At 42.1% G+C, this 20,950-nt stretch overlaps 1 protein-coding gene across 3 annotated transcripts; it reads left to right on the forward strand.

Moving 5' to 3' along the window:
• The first annotated feature begins 1,659 nt into the window (after positions 1 to 1,659).
• Positions 1,660 to 20,548, forward strand: LOC306923348 (uncharacterized protein). Of its 3 annotated transcripts, none has more exons than XM_079501401.1 (18): positions 1,660 to 1,788; positions 1,918 to 2,032; positions 6,957 to 7,131; positions 8,337 to 8,448; positions 8,570 to 8,676; positions 9,549 to 9,675; positions 12,284 to 12,404; positions 12,676 to 12,761; positions 13,314 to 13,450; positions 14,040 to 14,099; positions 14,528 to 14,591; positions 14,936 to 15,030; positions 15,141 to 15,269; positions 15,616 to 15,730; positions 15,824 to 15,961; positions 16,475 to 16,644; positions 18,155 to 18,237; positions 20,172 to 20,548. In XM_079501401.1, exons 1-18 carry the CDS (start codon positions 1,716 to 1,718, stop codon positions 20,365 to 20,367), a joined length of 2,103 nt encoding a protein of 700 aa, XP_079357527.1. In that variant the 5' UTR covers positions 1,660 to 1,715; the 3' UTR covers positions 20,368 to 20,548. The 3 variants fall into 3 exon arrangements, with proteins under 3 accessions (XP_079357527.1, XP_079357528.1, XP_079357529.1); XM_079501402.1 differs by having other exon boundaries at positions 18,155 to 18,230; positions 20,172 to 20,400; XM_079501403.1 differs by lacking the exon at positions 1,918 to 2,032 and having other exon boundaries at positions 1,685 to 1,788.
• Positions 20,549 to 20,950: the final 402 nt, after the last annotated feature.

Genomic DNA, 20,950 nt, shown 5'->3' on the forward strand with positions numbered 1-20,950 from the left:
GGCCGGTTCCATGCGCTGCACAAGGTGCCCTTTTTCACTTGAGCACCTGCCCCTCTAAATGTCTGTGCACGCCACTGGCATTGGGGAATACTTCCATAGGTTAAGACTGTGTAAACAAAAAGTTGGGGGTCAAAGTTCAGTTTCCTGGGTAAAGTATCAGTGCATGTTTGTCACACTTCATAAGGTAAGCGCTGATCTGCATTAGTGGAGACACTTTCTTTTAGAATTCACCGTACGGCACATTTATTACAATAATAAGTTACCACGTTTATGTCAGGGAATTATCAGCAGGCCAATAGGTCCTCCTATTGAAATGTTGTTTTGAGAAATGTGTTAAATGTTAACGTGTAGCAAGACTGCAAGACTTTATGCCTTTATAATAATCCTAAATACCTATGAAAGGCTTTTGTTTTGCACTGAATGATGTATTGACGGAAGTTGTTTGACGGAAGTTGATTTCCTCTACTTGTCCCCACAGTCTCATGACTATTGTAATCCATTCTTGCAATTTAGTGCATAGATGTCATGAAACAGAAACAAGAATAAGGCAGAAATGGTTTAAAAGGAGATGGAAAACCCTCACCTCTCTTAGCAGTGTTTCACATGTGAACAACTCTGGGATGTTAGTGGGAGTCAGGTTCTTTTGAGAGTGACTCAAAAGGGGGCTTTCTTTGCCCCCCAGAAATGGGGGTGGGGTGGACGGGTCACGGTGCCCCAACTAAGTAGAGCAGAAATAATCTTCACAATGGCTGAGTTGGATTTCTGCCTTGCAGTGACAGACTGAGAACACACACTGCAGGGTTTCGTACAGCCGAGGAGCCTTATTGGTAAAACTATTTTGGTTTTCCAGAAAGAAACCGAGGTAACTTTCTCATCTTCAACTAGTGTTGTACGTTGTTCTAACTTTAAAAAAATAGGATATTCAGTTATTTCATGCATTTCGGTGCATTCAAAAACAATGTCTAACTCAGTGGTTCTCAAACATTTTCAGTTTCATGAATTTGGCCGCAGACCACCGTCTTACTCTTTTTTTTGTCAGAGACCTCCATATGGGCACAAGATTTGTGCTAGAATGTTTCAAACATGTTCCACATTTTTCCACATGTTTTGAAAACAGATCTACAAACTCACAAGCTGAGCTTGCAGATCTACTATTTTAAAATAGCTGATAGCTGAAAAACAGATTTTTTTATGCTATATTAACTCATTTTGTACCCCCCCAAAAGGACCCCGGACCCCACTTTGAGAACCACTCTGTTAGGTAAAAGGCCTGACTCACACCTTCACAACAGATTGATGTATAGCTGATGCATGAGACTTATTGACTGATGCAAGCTCACAATGCATTTCCAATGGGAGTCACATGGTTTGACACAACATTTGTGTTGTATGAGGGGGTGGGGGGCAGTCGAAACACAGCCGAAAGCCGTACAACACAAATGTTGACCATGTGACTTCCATTGGAAATGCATTGGGGCAAGATGTAAACAAACCCTTTCTTTACATCTAGCATGCATCAATGTTGTATGCTAGATCAAAAGGTGTGAGTCAGGCCAAAGGGTAATGTAGATCTCCTACAACAGCTACCATAATGTGACAGCACAGCAGTGTGTCACTATCTACTGCTTGATTGGATAATAAGGAGCAGCTGACAATGTTTGTCAAGGCATGTGTTTGGTTCAATGCTCTGACACTTTGTAGGGTCAGAACCGACGATGCTGAAAGGAGTCTCTGCGTGTATTCTGAGATGTGGAATTTCAACATTTCGAAGCAGATTGTGCAAGCATGGTAAAGGTTTTCACTCAAAGGCAGATTGTAAAATCAGTCTGTTTTTTTCCATTATATTGTCAAACTCATTTTGCATGAATATTCCCCACTTCATGTCTCTCACTTTTTGCCATAATGTTATTTCTTTAGATGGACTTGTGAAAGTTCATCCCTCTGTGTCACAGGCAGTGGCAGAGAACAGGCCAGTGGTGGCGCTAGAGAGCACTATCATTACCCATGGCATGCCCTATCCACATAATCTGAGGTACCCAAACAATATAAATACCACCGCTGATGCACTGATAATACATGTGTTTTAATTCCATTGTAGCTTCAGTGATTTATAACATTATATTCATTCACATTGCTAAAAACTGACTCTGGATTGCAGCTAAACAGATAACCTTGTTCAATTTAAAGTTATTTTGTATGTTAAAAAAATAAAAACATTAAACATTAACATGTCACAGACTCAACGTTTAGATATGATTATACAATATTATGAATCACATATGAATCATATATGTCAAATATATGCCCATTGTCTATATGCCCATATTTTTGTGGAAACGGAAAGATAAATGACTCTCTCTCTCTCTGTCTCTCTCGCACTCACCTCGTTGTATTATGTGATTTGTAAAACTGCACAGCCTTTTCTGGCAATAATGGATTTTTCCCATCCAGATAGGGCCACGTGCAGGTTCTCTTATCATCTCGTTTGGATCAATTGTTTGAATTTGCACGACAAGGAAAACTATATAGTATTTTTCTTCATCCTCATCATATCACCACTGTACTGTGGCCTCCGCATCCTTTCAGCACAGCACAGGAGGTGGAGGCCATAGTGCGGGCGGAGGGAGCCATTCCTCTTCATCCTCATCATATCACCACTAGGGGTGTGCTGAAATATCGATATTGCGATATATATCGATACGTCCTCCCGCGATAAATAATCGACATCGATTATTCAAATATCGACATTTTTTGAAATGTTGTTCATAATGAAGTGATGAACAACATGTTTAGAAATAGTCCTGTACCTGCCTGTAGACCTTCTCGCAATTTGGTGTTGGGGGAATTTCTCACTTGAACTGAGTCAATGGGTCCCTAGACATGAAATATCAACGAGGTGCTCGTCCGCCATAGTGCCACGAATGGCGCAATGGCCACATCAAATATGGCCACCATCGGCTATGATGAAAATACAACTTTTTTGTTTCTGGGTGTATTTGCACATGTAATACCTCCATTCTGACTAATTGAGGCATGTGGAATTCATTTCTGATACTATTTTAATCATTGTGGGTGATATTGACCTTGTAAGGTCATGGTCAAGGTCATTTAGCTATTCCAAAGACATTGGCCATTGTTAGGAGTAAAAATAAGTCTATTTCAACTAATTCTGACATTTATAATTAATTTCTGATATTGTTTTGACCATTAAGGATCATCTTATCATTGAGGTATCAATATAAATCTTTTTATTCAATAACTCCATTCCGATTTTTGTCTTTACTTTCACTTTTATTGTATTTCTCGTAATCATTTGTCTTATTTATTATATCAAAATAGATGAACATACAAATATAACAATTCTAAATGTCCCTCTTTAACTTTTATTTGAATTGAGTGCTTTAATTAGAATATAAGTATGCAGAAAATAAATGTTTTATACAAACAAAATAATAACACAAAATGAAATAACACTTTTACTCAAAGTGCACAATTGTGTGCATGCCAGTTAGTGTGATGGGTTTTACATGCATGAGACTCCAGCAGCACGGCAGCCACATCGGCATGCCAATTCTTTGGAGTTTGGCTGGATCATCAAGATCATCAAGAATGCTGTAGTCTCCAAAAGAGATGGAAACTGGAATCTACATGTGGCTACTATCAACGACTCTATGCCAATCTTTGCAGAATGTGACTGCATAAAGTACCTGGCATGGCTCATGGTATCTTGAACAAATAAAGGTTCTAGAGTTCACACATCCTGAGCTCTACAGGCGCTTCTCTGTAGGCCATTGAGTTGTTCAGGATCACCCAGGCTGGTTCTGCACTGTAGGAGGTGACATGAAGGTCGAGCAGACCATTCAGTGAGTGTCAAAGGGTCCAGGTGGTCACTATGTAGTAGGAGCCACACACAATGCAAATTCTGTGGCAGAATTTCTTGTTCCACAAGATTGGGTCAATCACCAATGTCCCCAACATTCTCACCAACAACCACACCATGAAAGACACAGAATGCCATCTCCCACATGCACTGAGCCTTACATTCAATCGTAATGTGGCGAAGCTGATGGACTTTGTGCTAGAGCGTCAGAATCCATACTCGATAGCGGTCAATGTGCCTGTGACACTGCACAATCTGCTCACAAAGCAGGCTGTTGACCGAGGGGTCGCTGCACGCTTGCTAAACTGTCTAAAAATGGGGAGCGTGTGTACTGCTCATACAGACAGGAAATGTTAGTTGGGAAGACCAAGACATTGAGCACAACCATACCAAAGCGGAAGATACTTCATTTCAACGAGCAACCACAGAAGACACCAACAACCATTCTGAAGGAGTAGAAGTTAGTTTCGTCCAAATACATTGCAGAGACACATAGTAGTTTGGACATTGCTAAGGAGCGGGGCATGAATATCCAGGAGATACTTACTCATGATGTGCTCTCAGCATTTCCGCTGCTTGATGGTGACCTTCCAGCTCATGTCGACAAGTCAAAACCTGCCAGTGAGATTGAGCCTGAACTTGACCTCACCCAATGGAGTCCAACGTCTACTCTTGCCACTCATGTTGTAGTAGACTTCATGGCGAAAATGCAGCAGATGCCACTAGCACAATTCCCTACTTTAGGTGCTGTCTTCAATACCATCATCAGGTCAACATCATCCCAGAGTTCATCCATATCATACTCGATTCTTACATTGAGATGTCTCTAAAGGAAGGGGTGCGCATGCGACGCACAGATTCAAGAACAGGAATCGACATTGTTGGCATGAACAGAGACTATCCCTCAGCAACTTGACAAATTCTGGGTGTCTGAGGAAAACAAACGGAATCTCCAGCTGCTAGTTCAGGATATGGTGTGCCATCAAGTCTATGGCACATTTTAGTAATGCTACCATCATTGTCAGCTTTGTTGTCTGTGATGATGAGGTGCTCCCAGCAAGAGTTCCCACACCTCTTGAATTGGATTGAGGAGGCTGACACCAGATTGGTGGTGCATGTGGAGTGGGCTGTTCGAGTGAAGCAGAGCAAGAGAGTTGTCATACAGACACCTGTTACTGCTACACTACACCCCATACGTCCAATCACTGGGGTTGAAGGAGATCTGGCAGCAGTATTGCACTGGTGAGAAGCTGTGCATGCTTCCACTGCATCAAGCAGTCTCTCGTCTTGGACCACCACTAGCAAAGACAGTGATGAAGGCACATATCCTGACTGGAGAAGACTGCATGAGCAAGTTGGGGACCAAACATGCAGCTATGGCTTCTGACCCAGTAAAATATTTAACTAACTGACACCTTTACAGAACAAGATGCAGCGTTGGCAGAGAAGTACTTGGTGCTTGTCTGGACGGGGGCCAGGTCAAGTACAACTGCTGAGACATTTGATGACCTCAGGGTGGAAAGCTATACCAGTGCCAGTGCTGAAATTGATGCTCTCCCTCCCACAAGTAGTGTGATCAGAGGTCACATCCAACGAGGTTTTTTCTGGTGCATAGGGCTTGCCACCTGCTTGAGACAGCAAAGGAACCCAAGTCAAGACTAGAGCCAATGGAACATGGATGGGAGGAGCACTTTTGTACACTCCTGCCATCAAAATGTCTGAAGCCCTTACCACCCAGTTTGCTCACAGTATGCAAGTGTGCAGGGAAGTGACACTTGACGATGTGGCTGCTGTGCTGATGGAGTTCCATGCATAATATTTTGCCATGGAAAACCCCTCATGTAAAAAGTAAAAACCCATCACACTAACTTGCATGCACACAATGGTGCACTGTTTTTTTTTGTTTAGATTTTATGGGGGACATTTATAATTGTTATATTTTTGTCATGTCATAACATGTCTTGTTATAAATAAAACAAATTGTGGAAAAAATACAATAAAAGTGACAGTAATGACAAAAATCGGAATTGAATTATTGAATAAAAACATTTATATTGATATCTCAATGACAAGATGATCCTTAATGGTCAAAATAGTATCAGAAATGAATTGAAAATGTCACAATTAGTTGCATTAGACTTATTGCACCTGTTCTTAATCCTAACAATGGCCAGGTTATGGCCAAGGTCTTCGGAATGGCAAAAGTACCTTGACCATGACCTTTCAAGGTCAATATCACCCACAATGGTTAAAATACTATCAGAAATGAATTCCACATACCTGAATTAGTCAGGATGGAGGTATTACATGTGCAAATACACCCAGAAACAAAAAAGTTGTATTTTCATCATAGCCGATGGCGGCCATATTTGATGTGGCCATTGCGCCATTCGTGGCACTATGGCGGACGAGCACCTCGTTGATTTTTCATGTCTAGGGACCCATTGACTCAGTTCAAATGAGAAATTCCCCCAACACCAAATTGCGAGAAGGTCTACAGGCAGGTACAGGACTAAAAAGGAGGAAATGACAGCTAAAATAAAGCAAATCCGACTCTCAGATTCCATAGCAACCAGAAGTACTGAATTACTGGATGGTGATTTGTCCAAACAGCTTTGTGGGAATACAAAAAATTTCCCCAGCAGTGGACAAGTCCACTGACACCAGTGATGATGATACCAGTGATAATGGTCAGTTGGTGCATGGTGTTTGTGAGGTATTATAATGATACCAGTGATAATGGTCAGTTGGTGGTGTTTGTGAGGTATTATAATGAGGGTATGAGGCAAAGGGGGAGTTTATTGAGTATTCATTTTGTGTTTGAGTGGTGCAACCACTATAGACAGCTATGTGTGTGTCCCTCCTTGTGTCCGAGCACGAAAAGTATAAGTATTTTGTAGTTGCAGATATCGTGATATATCGTTGATGAAATTTCATACAATATATCGATATATCGCAATATATCGAATATCGTGATATTATCGTTATCGAGGGCCTAATATCGCGATATATATTGTATCGTGAGGTACCCATATCGTCCCACCCCTAATCACCACTGTGGCCTATATCCTTTCAGCACAGCCCAGGAGGTGGAGGCCATAGTGCGGGCGGAGGGAGCCATCCCAGCCACAGTGGCTGTGATTCAGGGGCGTCTCCATGTGGGTCTGTCCTCAGAGGAGCTGGACCACCTGGCCCGAAGCAAGACATCCCTCAAGATATCCCGCCGGGATCTGCCGTATGCTATTAGCAAGGTTACACTCCAACTCATTAAATTGTGTGTCTCTTTAACAACTTGAACCCTAGCTAGCATCCCTATTCTGGGAATGTCAAAATAGGAAAACATTTGGCAATAATTATTGTCAACCTTCTGTTAAAGAATTTGCACCTCTGCAAGCTCACAACTCAATGCGACACCTTGTGAGCTTAGCTTGTAGATCTGCTATTTTCAATGAAGATGTTTTGTTATAGCTGGAAGAAAAAAGAAGGCGGCCTACAGTATATAGACCCCTGAGAGTCATTGGTTAATGATTATGATATAGTACTTTATTGTCAGTTCACACTGAAATGTGTCTTGCGACCCAGCAGCCAAGTATGCAGAACACATATACACACATTTGACATAACACAAAGAACAAGACAATTTACATACATAAAGACATGAAGACAAGAGCAATATCCACCGCTTAGATTACCCCGTGGCTACTACAACTCCTGATTAAGCCTCAAGGTCGACTGGTGAACAAAGGACCTCTTTAGTCTGACCTTATTGTATGCTGGTACACCATATCTCCTTCCTGAAGGTAGCAACCTATATTCTCCATACAACACATGCTTAGTATTAGAGGTGATATTCCTTGCTAACCTTAGGATGCTGTTATCATACGAGGATGTATAAAGTTTCCAACAATCTTTGAACAAATGTTCAGTTGTTGCAGCATTTGTGACTTTAGGCGTGTATGTATTGTACATAGTGGTGGATCGACCACAACCCATTTCCGCTGGTGTTTTGTGCCGCATTCTAGTGCATATGTATCCTTCGTGCTATTACAGTGTTAATTTCATCGACTAAAACTATGATGAAAAATCACTGATCAACTAAATAAAAACTACGCTATGATGACGAAAACTAAGACATAGTTCACTGCGACGTGTTGTGAGCTTGTAGAAGGGATATTTTCAGCGTGTAAAATCAGCCATCAAGGCCTACCAAGATACATTTTTGTTGACAAAATCAACTATAGATTTAGTCAACTAAAATATTATGACATTTAATCGACCAAAACTAGACAAAAACTTTTCATACGACTATAAAACTAAAACTTTTCATATGACTATAAAACTAAAACATTTCATATGACTAACACTAAATAGAATTGTATTCAAAAGACTAGTGACTAAACTAAATCAAAATTTGCTGTCAAACTCAACACCTGGTTCTATATGCATTCTATTTCAGGGTCTGTCGGGAGGCACTACGGTGTCAGGCACCATGATTGCAGCTCACAAAGCTGGTATACATGTTTTTGTAACGGGAGGCGTTGGAGGAGTGCACAGGGACGGGGAGAACAGTAAGTTGAACAAGGACATAACATCCATATCCATGCGATCGAATTGGCTAATTATTGTACAGTAGGCATTTTGTTACAGTGCAGTATGTCTCTATGTAGTAAATGATCATTATTCCCCCAGGTCTGGATATCAGTGCAGATCTGACTGAGTTGGGCAGGACTCCAATTGCAGTGGTCTCCGCTGGGGTGAAGTCCATTCTGGACATTGGCCGCACCCTGGAGTTCCTCGTAAGAATAAAACTGTATAAAACGACTGTTTTTGACCCATTTTGACCTGAGATCAAAATTCTAAAAAAAAGTCTTCTACATCCTGACAGTTTTCTGAAAAAGCTATGTTTCTATGTCAGTCGTTCTTCGATTTTTCAAAAATAGCAGAGCGCGCTATGAGCTTGTAGATCTGCTATTTTTCAATAGCTAAAGCATAACATAATGCTAACACCAAAAGGGGTTCCCGCCCAAAATGGGTTAATGTGCAAGAACAATGGAGTTGGATGGACCTTTATTGATACTAAGGAAAATTCTGCTATGATAACCGAATTTCCCTTTGGTCCATCAGTCCATCTACTTTTGGCTGCAAATTGTTCATTTGGTTGATACGTATTTTTGTTAACATTGACTGTACATTGTTGCCTGCTATACCATTATCATTATCCTGTATATCAGTGGTTCCCCAGGGGTGCTTGAGGGAGTTCCAGGGGGGACCCAGCTAAATGATAATTTGTAACCAAATGGACGCTTATGGGTCTGTAACTCAGAGAGTGTACAAATGGAACCGACACTCTCAGAGTTAAATTAACAGTGGTTTTACAATATAAATTGGGGTACCAGAGATAGAAATGCCATTAAATCAGGGATCCGTGGCATAATGCGTGTGAAACTGAGGGTCCTTGAAATTAATACGTTTCGGAATCACTGCTAGAGCCGTAAAATCCTCCCTTATCGGGGTCACTGGCATATGTTTTCAAATGGGGGGTCCGTGGCCTAATAAATGTTGATTTGGGGGTCCTTGACATGAAAAAGTTTGGGAACCACTGCTGTACATGACATTTATTAGACGGTGGAAGAACTGATAACATCTCCTGTCATGTGTCTTTTATCAGGAGACCCAGGGTGTGTGTGTGGCCACTTATGGACCGTCAAAGAATTTCCCAGCATTCTTTTCCCCACAAAGTGGATTCTCTTCCCCATACCACGTCTGCAATGCTGAGGAAGCGGCGGAACTCATTGGTAGATCAATGTCCTTGTGACTTTTGACACCCATGTGAAGAAACAGCAACTTAAAGGAGCATTCAGTGATTTGGGTGATTTGGAAAAAAACCCGGTCCGCCCCGATAACAAGATGTGCACATGCATGCACTACAGTGGGGGGACACACGACAGACCAACAGCACACACACCAAGGCCCGCCCCCGCTCAATCATGATTGGCGGAAGGCCCCTCTCTATTCTGATTGGATGAAAGCTGGGCCACCTAGCCAAAAACGAAACCTTAGGTTTTTTTACCCCCAGGGGTTAACTGGGGACTGGGAGGAACTCATTATATGGTCAGCACACTCTATAGCAGGGAGGATTATCACAACAAAACAAAAAAATAAGTGATTTTTGAATTAAGTGAAATCACTGAATATGCCTTTAACTTATACGAGTATAATTAATGATACCTGCTATGCAACACCTTGCTTGCTTGATCGATTCATTTTCACCTTGACCTTGTCAATTGAGACTTTGACCTTTTCAACTGTACATTGGTTTCCTCTGAATTGAAATGTATTTAAAATACCTTCATTTTCTGAAAGGTCCTTACAAGCGACACTTTAATGTGTTTAAATAATACATTTCAATGACAGAGTTAACCATGCAGTGTGCAAGGGATTTAATTTCTTCTTTGAAGTTTGCATTATTATTTTTATTCCTTGCAACACTACAGTACCACAAGAGAGAAAAAGCAATTTGGTGTGCATGTTGTTTCCACTTATCTAGACTACAGATCATTCCTATACCAAGTTTCATGAAAATCAAGGACAGGAAAGGAGCGATTGCTGTTCATAGTATTCTGTCTCAGACGTCTTGGTGGCAAACAGCACTTTGTTTGTAATAAAATGACTTACTTTAACCACATTAAATCTGGCTTCCCTATGTTGGGCATGTTATTATAGGGTTAGGGTTAGGGTCCCTATGTTGGGCATGTTATTATAGGTTTAGGGTTATTATAGGGTTAGGGTTCCCTATGTTGGGCATGTTATTATAGGGTTAGGGTTATCATAGGGTTAGGCCAGGGTTCCCTATGTTGGGCATGTTATTATAGGCCAAGAGTTGCACATTATTTAAATAACATCTACAAGCTTGTAAGGTTGTATATTGGGTATTTTCAAATATCCTACGTAAGTGTAAAATATAGGACTTATTGGCTAAACTATTTTGTCCCAGGAGGAAATTATCTTGGACACTTAGGTCACCTAATACTTCGGTAGACTCGATGCGAATGGGCGGACAATTTGGGATTCTTGCATATTTAATTTGCTGCGGTTTGCCTTAACACTGTCATCCGCATTCCTCAGCAATTGGAAACGCAGCAGGGGGGACCTTTATCAATGTGTTCCATTCATAAACTAGCCTACACAGTGAAATCTATGGTGATAAAATTATACTCATAACGTGCATGTGTCGTGCCATCTGGGACTTGCTCGGAGTAGAATGCGGTTCTTTGATACGCATTAGGATTCGAATGAGCCTTCACACCTAGCTGCCAAACGAAGTGCACTTTCTGACAATGCGCAGCAGGATTCGTTTTAATAGCAGCAAAGCTTTCTGGTGTGAATGTGACCTTATACAGCATCAGGTGATTATCATTAAATGACAACTATCATGTCCAATGAGCTGTGAACTGAGCAATATTGTGGGGGTAAAACCCATCGTGAGAATACTGTGATAATACTGATTACCCTGCTGCCGCACATTGCTGACGGCAGGGTGATTCATTTTCTTTACCTCAAATGAAACCACAGGGCTGCTTCTGGTTCTCATTTCATATACCTAAATAATGAAGCGTGTCCTCTCTGTGAAGCTACTTTATTCAATGTCTCTGTGTTGTGTTGTTCAGCTGGCTCTCTGTCTCTGGGTCTCCAGAGTGGTCTCTTGCTTAATGTCTCTGTGTTGTGTTGTTCAGCTGGCTCTCTGTCTCTGGGTCTCCAGAGTGGTCTCTGTGAAGCTACTTTATTCAATGTCTCTGTGTTGTTGTGTTGTTCAGCTGGCTCTCTGTCTCTGGGTCTCCAGAGTGGTCTCTTGAAGCTACTTTATTCAATGTCTCTGTGTTGTGTTGTGTTGTGTTGTTCAGCTGGCTCTCTGTCTCTGGGTCTCCAGAGTGGTCTCTTTATTCAATGTCTCTGTGTTGTGTTGTTCAGCTGGCTCTCTGTCTCTGGGTCTCCAGAGTGGTCTTTATTCAATGTCTCTGTGTTGTGTTGTTCAGCTGGATCTCTGTCTCTGGGTCTCCAGAGTGGTCTTTATTCAATGTCTCTGTGTTGTGTTGTTCAGCTGGCTCTCTGTCTCTGGGTCTCCAGAGTGGTCTCTCTGTGAAGCTACTTTATTCAATGTCTCTGTGTTGTGTTGTTCAGCTGGCTCTCTGTCTCTGGGTCTCCAGAGTGTCCTCTCTGTGAAGCTACTTTATTCAATGTCTCTGTGTTGTGTTGTTCAGCTGGCTCTCTGTCTCTGGGTCTCCAGAGTGGTCTCTATTCAATGTCTCTGTGTTTTGTTGTTCAGCTGGCTCTCTGTCTCTGGGTCTCCAGAGTGTCCTCTCTGTGAAGCTACTTTATTCAATGTCTCTGTGTTGTGTTGTTCAGCTGGCTCTCTGTCTCTGGGTCTCCAGAGTGGTATCTTGCTCGCGGTGCCCATCCCAGAGCAGCACGCAGCCACTGGCCAGCAGATGGAGGAAGCCATACAGATCGCTGTCGCTGAGGCCAGGTGAGCAGTGGTGTAAATTAGTAACTAAGTACATTTACTCAAGTACTGTAATTAAGTACAATTTTAGGTAGGGAATAGAGGCAAGCCGAGTACTGCTGAGGAAATTCATTAAAAAAAGGGATTTAAATATCTTCCATTGGTTTTTCATATTTTTCAACTGCCATTTCCTGACTTAAAGATAACAGCCTGAGAAAGAGATCATGTGGTCACTGGTCACAATAAATGAACCAAGCACTGTAGATCATTTGTCTCATTCATTTCCTCCATGCAGTGTTAAAGGTATCACAGGAAGAGATGTGACGCCATTCATTCTTCAAAAGGTCAATGAGCTCACTGAAGGAAAGTCCCTTCATGCCAGTATCCTTCTTACATCTTGATCAGAGAAAATGAGTACATCTTTCTTTCAGAGTCATAAACAGCCTGCGTTTTGTGTTGTCGACCACACATAATCACAAAATTAATTCTGGATGATCTAAGGCCTGTGTTGCATGTCCTTCTCTGCCTTTATTTCCTACTTCCCAAACTATATAATAACAATTAATTGAGACACTTCAGCTCAGATTGACCATAGACCATTTATTGCAAAGCTATTGCATGTTAGTATGGCGGTGTGGCTCTGCTCATGTGATATCAGATGATCTGCGTTCCGAGACACAGGTCTGATATCACATTGATATCTCTGATTATCTGTGCACCAAGACACAGCTCTGATATCAACAACCCCCCAGAGCAGAGCCAAAGATACAATAATCCATGAACAATACACAGTAATGACACATCAACACAGGTGTTTGTGTGTAACATTGCATATTGTGAGAGGAGGGCTGACAATGTTAGCTCCTGATGGCCTCAATAACATTGATCTAACTTGCAACTGATGACTTTAACCTTAACCTGTCCCGTTCAAAGACATAGCACTTATTCATAATAATGCAAAGGTGGGCAGCCAGATAGCCTGTGCACTATCAAAACTAATGAATGGCGACAAGCTAAGGCACCCTGCTCCCTCCTGCCAAAAGTACGCTTCAGACTCCCATTCAAATATTGTAAGTATGAATAATCCACATGAACATTGAATGCTTGAACGAAAGGCGCAAGGTTCACAATCAAATCGAGAGATATGTACATCTTGTGTAGCCTACATCAGTGGTTCCCAAACTTTTTCATGTCAAGGACCCCCAAATTGACTCTAATTAGCCCGTGGACCCCCATTTGAAAAGATATGCCAGGGACCCCCATAAGAGAAGATTTTTCTCTAGCAGTGATTTTCAACCTGTTTAATTTCAAAGACCCCCAGTTTGACATGCATTAGTCGACGGACCCCTATCTAATAGCATTTCTATCTCTGGGACCCCCAATTTATATTGTAAAATCAATGCTAATTTAACTCTGAGAGCATACAAATGGAACCAAATGGACCCGTTCGGGTCCATTTGGTTCCATTTGTACACTCTCTGAGTTACAGACCCATAAGGGTCTATTTGGTTACAAACCATCATCTAGCTGGGTCCCCCCTGGAACTCCCTGAAGGACCCCTGGGGGTCCCCGGACCCCACTTTGGGAACCACTGGCCTACATCCATGTATATTTTGCTTACTGTAATGCACAAGACAACAACCTGTTGAATTGTCACAGGTTGTCATAGGAGGAATAAACGTGGACTTCATTGCCAAAGGAAAAACAGAGAAGCTTTTGGTGAGTAAAAGCTTACGTTCATATCGTTGCTGTCGGGCAGAAACCTTGTATCTAAAAAAAAAAAGGATTTCAGGAAACGTAAAATATTATCTGTGTTCCAATTTGGATCCAATGTATTTATTATTTTGTCAAATGCTCTTGCTAACACTTTTCATTGGTTAAATATTTATAGTACACACAGACACACTTTCAATTTGGCATTCCCGTTTTGGAAAAATAGCTAATAACTTTAACTTTTGCGCGATACTGTCATAAGACTAAAAATGACTAAAACAGGTCATCCATTTATGAAAAATAATAACGTCAAAAGTTGAAATATGGAGATGCAAAGTTCCTGCCTGTTAGAAACACAACATGATATTATCTACAATACAAACAGATGATATATATACCGGTGGGCCAAGTTGATCCAAATGATCTGTTTGCAGTTTGGGCAGACTAATCCAGGAAGTGTCTGTCAGTCGTTTGGTGGTGTAGGACGTAACATTGCTGGTAAGACCGCATCTGATCATATCTGTGGCATTTTTCCTATCAATAAGGTGATATAGATCATTTCATTAGGAGAAAATAGAGTCCGCAACACTGGTATGAATCAACGTTTCGATCCCTTAGGATCTTCTTCAGGAATTCCTGAATTCCTGATTCCTGAAGAAGATCCTAAGGGATCGAAACGTTGATTCAAATAAAGCAGTGTAGCTGAGTTTTCATACCAGTGTTGCAGACTCTATTTTCTCCTCTTGTACTGCCTTTTGTACAGCACCTGGGCTAGAGTGGAGGTGCATGCTCTATTACCTTTGATAGATAATTTCATTCCCTTGGTAATGTTTTACTTCAAGACTCTCTGAGCCGACTCGGCCACAAAGCCCTGTTCATCTCTGCCATTGGGACTGACTCCCATAGTGAGGCTGTTCTGAACCACTGTAAACACATGGTATGTATGTGACCGTATAATCTGGTGTTTATTTATTGTAACCAAGAAACATTATCAATCCCTTTTACTTTTTATTTATTTAAACTCTGTTCATTCTTTATTTGTGTAAGAACACTAATGGCGTGGCCAGACTCCAGGAGCAACGGACTGCCACTTACTGCGCTGTTATCACTGAGAGTGGCGAGCTGAGTCTGGGCCTGGGTGACATGGACATTCATCAGTGTATCACGGAGCAGTATGTGAGTGCAGTGATAAGGAAAAGGCGACCTATATTTGTGTTTCAATTGCTCTCAATCTCTGAGCTGAACAATGTATTTCCTTAACCCATTTTGACCTGCGATCAGATTCTAAAAATGTCTTCTACATCCTGACAGTTTTCTGAAAAAGCTATGTTTCTATGTCAGTCCTTCTTCGATTTTTCAAAAATGGCAGACCTACAAGCTCGTAGCGCGCCACTCGGTGGCGCGCTATGAGCTTGTAGATCTGCTATTTTTCAATAGCTAAAGCATAACATAATGCTAACACCAAAAGGGGTTCCCGCCCAAAATGGGTTTTAATGTGTACCGTTAACATGTCTTCCTCCAGGTGTCGCAGTTCGAGACACAGCTTTCATCAGCCTTTCTTGTGTGTCTGGACGGGAACATCCCCGTCTCCACCATCAACTATGTGTGTTCCATTGCCCAGAAGCATGGAATGAATGGTAATCGTTAAAAAGCAGAACGCCCAAATGCTGAGTCTGAACAGTAGTTTTCATTGATACGGTTTTTGATGTGATGTCATTGGTGTGTTTCAGTTTGGTATGAGCCTACTGATAGTGATAAGGCCTGCAAGCCTTTCCTGTCAGAGGCCTGGAAGTCTCTGTCGTACACATCCCCTAACCTGGCAGAGTTGTGTACAATGAACAGGACCCTGGGGCTCCCAACCCCTGACGGTAATTAATACTTGAGTCGAGATGTACTCCGAAAGCTAGGTGATGGTGGTACGGCACTCACTAGTAAAAAAGGAATAAGATGCACATCCCCACCGTTTTTAGACCCAAAAATGATCAAATGAAGAAAGAAAAAAGGCAATGTCTGCACACGATATGTTTGCTCCCAGTCTTTTCTTTATTTTAACCCCATCAGGGCTTTCTCAAGTTCAGAAACAGAAAGTGAGGAGGGAGAAATTAAGCCCTGATGGGTGAAACGTTTTGGTTTAAAATAAAGAAAGGACTGGGAGCAAACATATCGAGACTCACTAGTTTCATACACTCACGCACGCGTGTACACACAGACAGACACGCATGCATGCACGCACGCACGCACGCACGCACGCACGCACGCACGCACGCACGCACGCACACACACACACACACACACACCATGTATTCACTGTTAAGTAGATACTATGTAGTTAGTCAGTTATATACTCTGATGAGGATGTGTTCTTGCTTTGGGGCTGGCAGTGCTGCCAAACTCCTTGGAGGAAGTACTGAGCTGTGCTCTGGCTCTCTCCCGCCCCCTGCTGGAGCATCTACATTGTCTGGTGGTGACGCTGGGGGCCCAGGGTGTGTTGGTGTGTGGGGAGCACGGTGACACTGGGTCTGTCAACCTACAGCCAAGGAAACACAACAAGGTAAGGGTTGAAGTATCCTAGCATGAATGATGGGAATTGTTGTCTTTGTTGATGCAGTGTATTGTGTGTGTGTGTGTGTGTGTGTGTGTGTGTGTGTGTGTGTGTGTGTGTGTGTGTGTGTGTGTGTGTGTGTGTGTGTGTGTGTTAGGTACAGAAAACAATCTTGATCTGAAACACTACAATTAGATATAGCCTACTAACTACAGCATGGTCAGTTACATTTTATGCACGGCCTACTACAATGAACTATTCAAAAAGTAAAGTATGCATGTGTGAAAATGTGTATTGTCACTGTGTAAATGTCACAAACAGGGGTCATCGCCGGACATTACCAGAAACTAGGGATGTTCCTAGCGGTTACGTTTATTCCTTTATTATTCATTTGCATTGTAGTGACTCGTCTTCACGTCTTGCGACTTGAGTGGACTCGGTGGGGGAATAGTCCCGAGTCAGTGGGTCCAAGACCGAGTCAAGTACAAGTAAACTGAAGGGCGAGACCAAGACGAGACAGCTAGAGTCAATGAAAATGTGGACTCGAGACTGGACTTGAGACAATTGAGTACTACAACACATCAAACCATGTACACTCAAGACACGCTAATATGGCCAGTATAGTTCCATATGTTGATCTCACCTCATCAAACCCTTAGATCTCCATATATGGAACTGACCTGTTCTGACATTCCATATCTTGATCTGACGTCATCAAACCCTGTACACTCAAGACACGCTCCATATATGGCGCGTGTCACGGAGAAGACTCGATCATCATCTAGATCTATAGGAGCCGGCCAGCGACTCTACATCTGACCTCACGGACACCGGATTAATAGTTTAACTCCTGCTTCTTTTAACTGTGCCGGATTAAGAAGCTCTGTTGTTTTCTCGCCCCCGGGACGTCTTGGCCTGACAGCGCGTCACAGGTTTGAGTCCCGATCCCGACGGCCTTTGCTGTATGTAACTCTGCGCATATGTCTCTCCCCATTTCCTGGCATAAAAAGCCCAAAAATAAGTCTTTATATATACATTGTGTGTATACAGTATACAGAGAATATAGAGTGTGAGAGTGTGTGAGATAATTATACAGTTTGAAAATGAATAAAATCCGCACTTCCAGTCGAGTAAGAGTCTTTGTTTAATGGTGATAGTGCTCCGCAGCAGCAGTCATACCAGACAGACAAACGCGTTTCGGCGCGCAGGCCTTCGTCAAAATTGGCAGTAGCTATACTGCCAATTTTGACACTGACGAAGGCCTGCGTGCCGAAACGCGTTTGTCTGTCTGGTATGACTGCTGCTGCGGAGCACTATCACCATTAAACAAAGACTCTTACTCGACTGAGAGTGCGGATTTTATTCATTTTCTATATGTTCATTTTGAATCTGCAGCACACGCCTGAAACTAACTATAAGTATACAGTTTCTCAGTTACATTCATACATTACATTCACATTCATTAATGTACACACATGTATGCCTGATGCTGATGAAGATGCATGGTGTGTGTTTCCAGAGGGGTCGACTGTGTGCTGTGCATTACCCATCGTTGCATGTGGACACAGAAGAAACCGTGAACGTCTCGGGAGCAGGTGACAGGTGCTGCCATTCTCCTCACCATCACCTTCCTTTCTCTGCATTCATTTACGCTCTCTCTAACCACTTAAACTCCATATACTGTACTGCAGTGGTTCCCAAACTTTTTCATGTCAAGGACCCCCAAATCAACATTTATTAGGCCACGGACCCCCCATTTGAGAACATATGCCAGTGACCCCGATAAGGGAGGATTTTTACAGCTCCAGCAGTGATTCCGAAACATATTAATTTCATGGACCCCCCAGTTTCACACGCATTATGCCACGGATCCCCGATTTAATGGCATTTCTATCTCTGGGACCCCCAATTTATATTGTAAAACCACTGTTAATTTAACTCTGAGACCCTGACGGGTCCATTTGGTTCCATTTGTACACTCTCTGAGTTACAGACCCATAAGGGTCCATTTGGTTACAAATTATCATTTAGCTGGGTCCCCCCTGGAACTCCCTCAGGTACCCCTGGGGGTCCCCGGACCCCACTTTGGGAACCACTGCTGTACTGTACTTTGTTGACCGGGGTCCCCCGAGGGCAGGGTGTTCCAGCCGCCCCTTGAAATAAAACATCATCCCTTATTTGGAAACTAAAAGAAAGACAGTGTCCCTTATTGAACTGATGAAGGACACGCTTTGTTCCTTATTTTTGGGAATCAATCAATGACACATCTTACATGTTTAAACAGCTCCTGCTAATATGTGGGCTATATTATAGCCTACATACATACTATAATACAGATTGTATAGACTCTAGACCTGGTTGTCTCTGTAGCCTTCTTGGATGGCTTTTTCAGTCTACACCAAATCTGCCAAAAGTATCTACAAGTGCACAATGTGTTGCGTTGTGAGCTTTTAGATCTGTTATTTTTGACTAATGTTCTCCCCAGAATATGGATGCTTGCTGGGGTTCATATAATTATTTATTTTTTAACCCATTTAGACCTGAGACCAGATTCTACAAAATGTCTTCTAAATCATGACGGTTTTCTGAAAAACCTATGTTTCTATGTCAGTGGTGCTCAAACTATTTCATGTCAAGAACCCCTAGAATTATATGCATTCGGCCGCCGACCCCATCTGAAAATATGTTGTTCCAGGGACCCCCCAGAAGCAAAGATATGAGTTAAAAACATTTGCTCTGAAAGAATATATATTCAAAGATTTGCACCACATTTTCACGATTTTTCAGAAATAGCTAAAGTATAACATTATGCTTAACATCAAAAGGGGTTCTCGTCCAGAATGGGTTAAATGAGGGATGCCCGGCCGGGTGTCGCTTATTTGATTTTCAATGTAGTTGTCAACCTTAGCCATTTCCCCCCCGTTGCAATGTGACGCAGTGTGAGCTTTTAAATCTGCTATTTTTGCCGAATGTTCACCTATTTCTGCAGAATGTCCCCCTATTATTATGTCATACCAATCAGTAACATTTCCTCTTGTCAATGACGCTCCACGCGTCCCAAACTCTTCTCCCTTCTGGCTCCAAAACTATGGAATGCACTTCCCATCACAATCAGAACTGCAGCCTCACTCCCAATCTTCCGCCGTAGTCTGAAAACCCACCTCTACAGACTCCACCATGGCCTAGCCCCTTAGATAGCACTTTATGTAGACTTAGATAGTATTTGAAACAGACTTATAGCATGTTACGTAGACAGCACCAGAATTGCATTTTATGTAGTCATAGCACTTTATAGTACACATGTATAATATATAGTATAGTATGTATAGTTTACATAGATACTCCACTGTTACGTTCTTAGCTTACGCATGTTTCATGATAACTACTTTTTATATTATGTGATGTATGCCATGCTTTTTTGTTATTGCTTAATGTAAGTCGCTCTGGATTAAGAGCGTCTGCTAAATGCCTAAATTGTAAATTGTAATGCATTTCCTGTGAAGTAAGACGATCCGCCGTCCCTCTTGTGTCCTCAGTCTTGCCGGTGGTATCATGGCTGGGATTCTCCAGGGTGGAGATACTAACAGCTGTGTTAGAATGGGGCTCCTGGCTGCACGACTGTCCCTAGCATCGCCACATCCCATTTCCCCCGTTCTCACCTTTGACACTGTGGATCCCAGTAAGGCCCGTGATCAACCGTGGCCTGAGCCCAGCTTCATGTGGATGGATTAACCCATTAAAGGGATTGTTCACCTTGGCCCGGGCGGTTAGCTCAACCGTCTGGGCACCTAGGCCATACATGGGCAACTGGCGGCCCGGGGGCCACATGCGGCCCCCACCTTCACTTAATGAGGCCCTCAGGTTACAGAATACTGATTTTTTTATACTGGTATTATTGATTTCAGCTGTTACAATTCCAAACATGCTTTAATTACGTCAGTCTAGTAGCTTAATGAGTAGTATTAAAAGGTTATTTTACTTCCTTTTCCTTTTGATGTATTTGTACTTGGTTCATGAAGTTAACATAACTATAATTAAAGCCATTTTGAAATTAAATAAAAATGTAACTTTTCTGTAATTCAATTCAAAAATAAAAAAATAATAATTCATGGTTTCAATTAAAATATAGCAAAAATAGCCGATCTACAAGCTCAAAATGTGTCGCAGTGCGACGCCTTTTGAGCTTGTAGATCAGCTATTTTTGCTACTGTATATGACAGTAATATAGTAATGTGGCCCTCTGGAGTGAGTGTGGAAATATGGTGGCCCTCGCCATCATCAAAGTTGCCCACCCCTGACCTAGGCTGTCAAACCA

The sequence above is a fragment of the Electrona antarctica genome (assembly GCF_951216825.1).
Source record: "Electrona antarctica genome assembly, chromosome: 5".
Lineage (NCBI taxonomy): Eukaryota > Metazoa > Chordata > Actinopteri > Myctophiformes > Myctophidae > Electrona > Electrona antarctica.

Coding starts and splice junctions, on each gene's coding strand:
- LOC306923348 (XM_079501401.1), top strand. CDS start 1,716: ATGCTGAAAGGAGTCTCTGCGTGTATTCTGAGATGTGGAATTTCAACA. Junction 13,451..14,039: donor CAGACTCCCATTCAAATATT/GTAAGTATGAAT, acceptor GAATTGTCACAG/GTTGTCATAGGAGGAATAAA. Junction 15,962..16,474: donor GGGGCTCCCAACCCCTGACG/GTAATTAATACT, acceptor TGGGGCTGGCAG/TGCTGCCAAACTCCTTGGAG.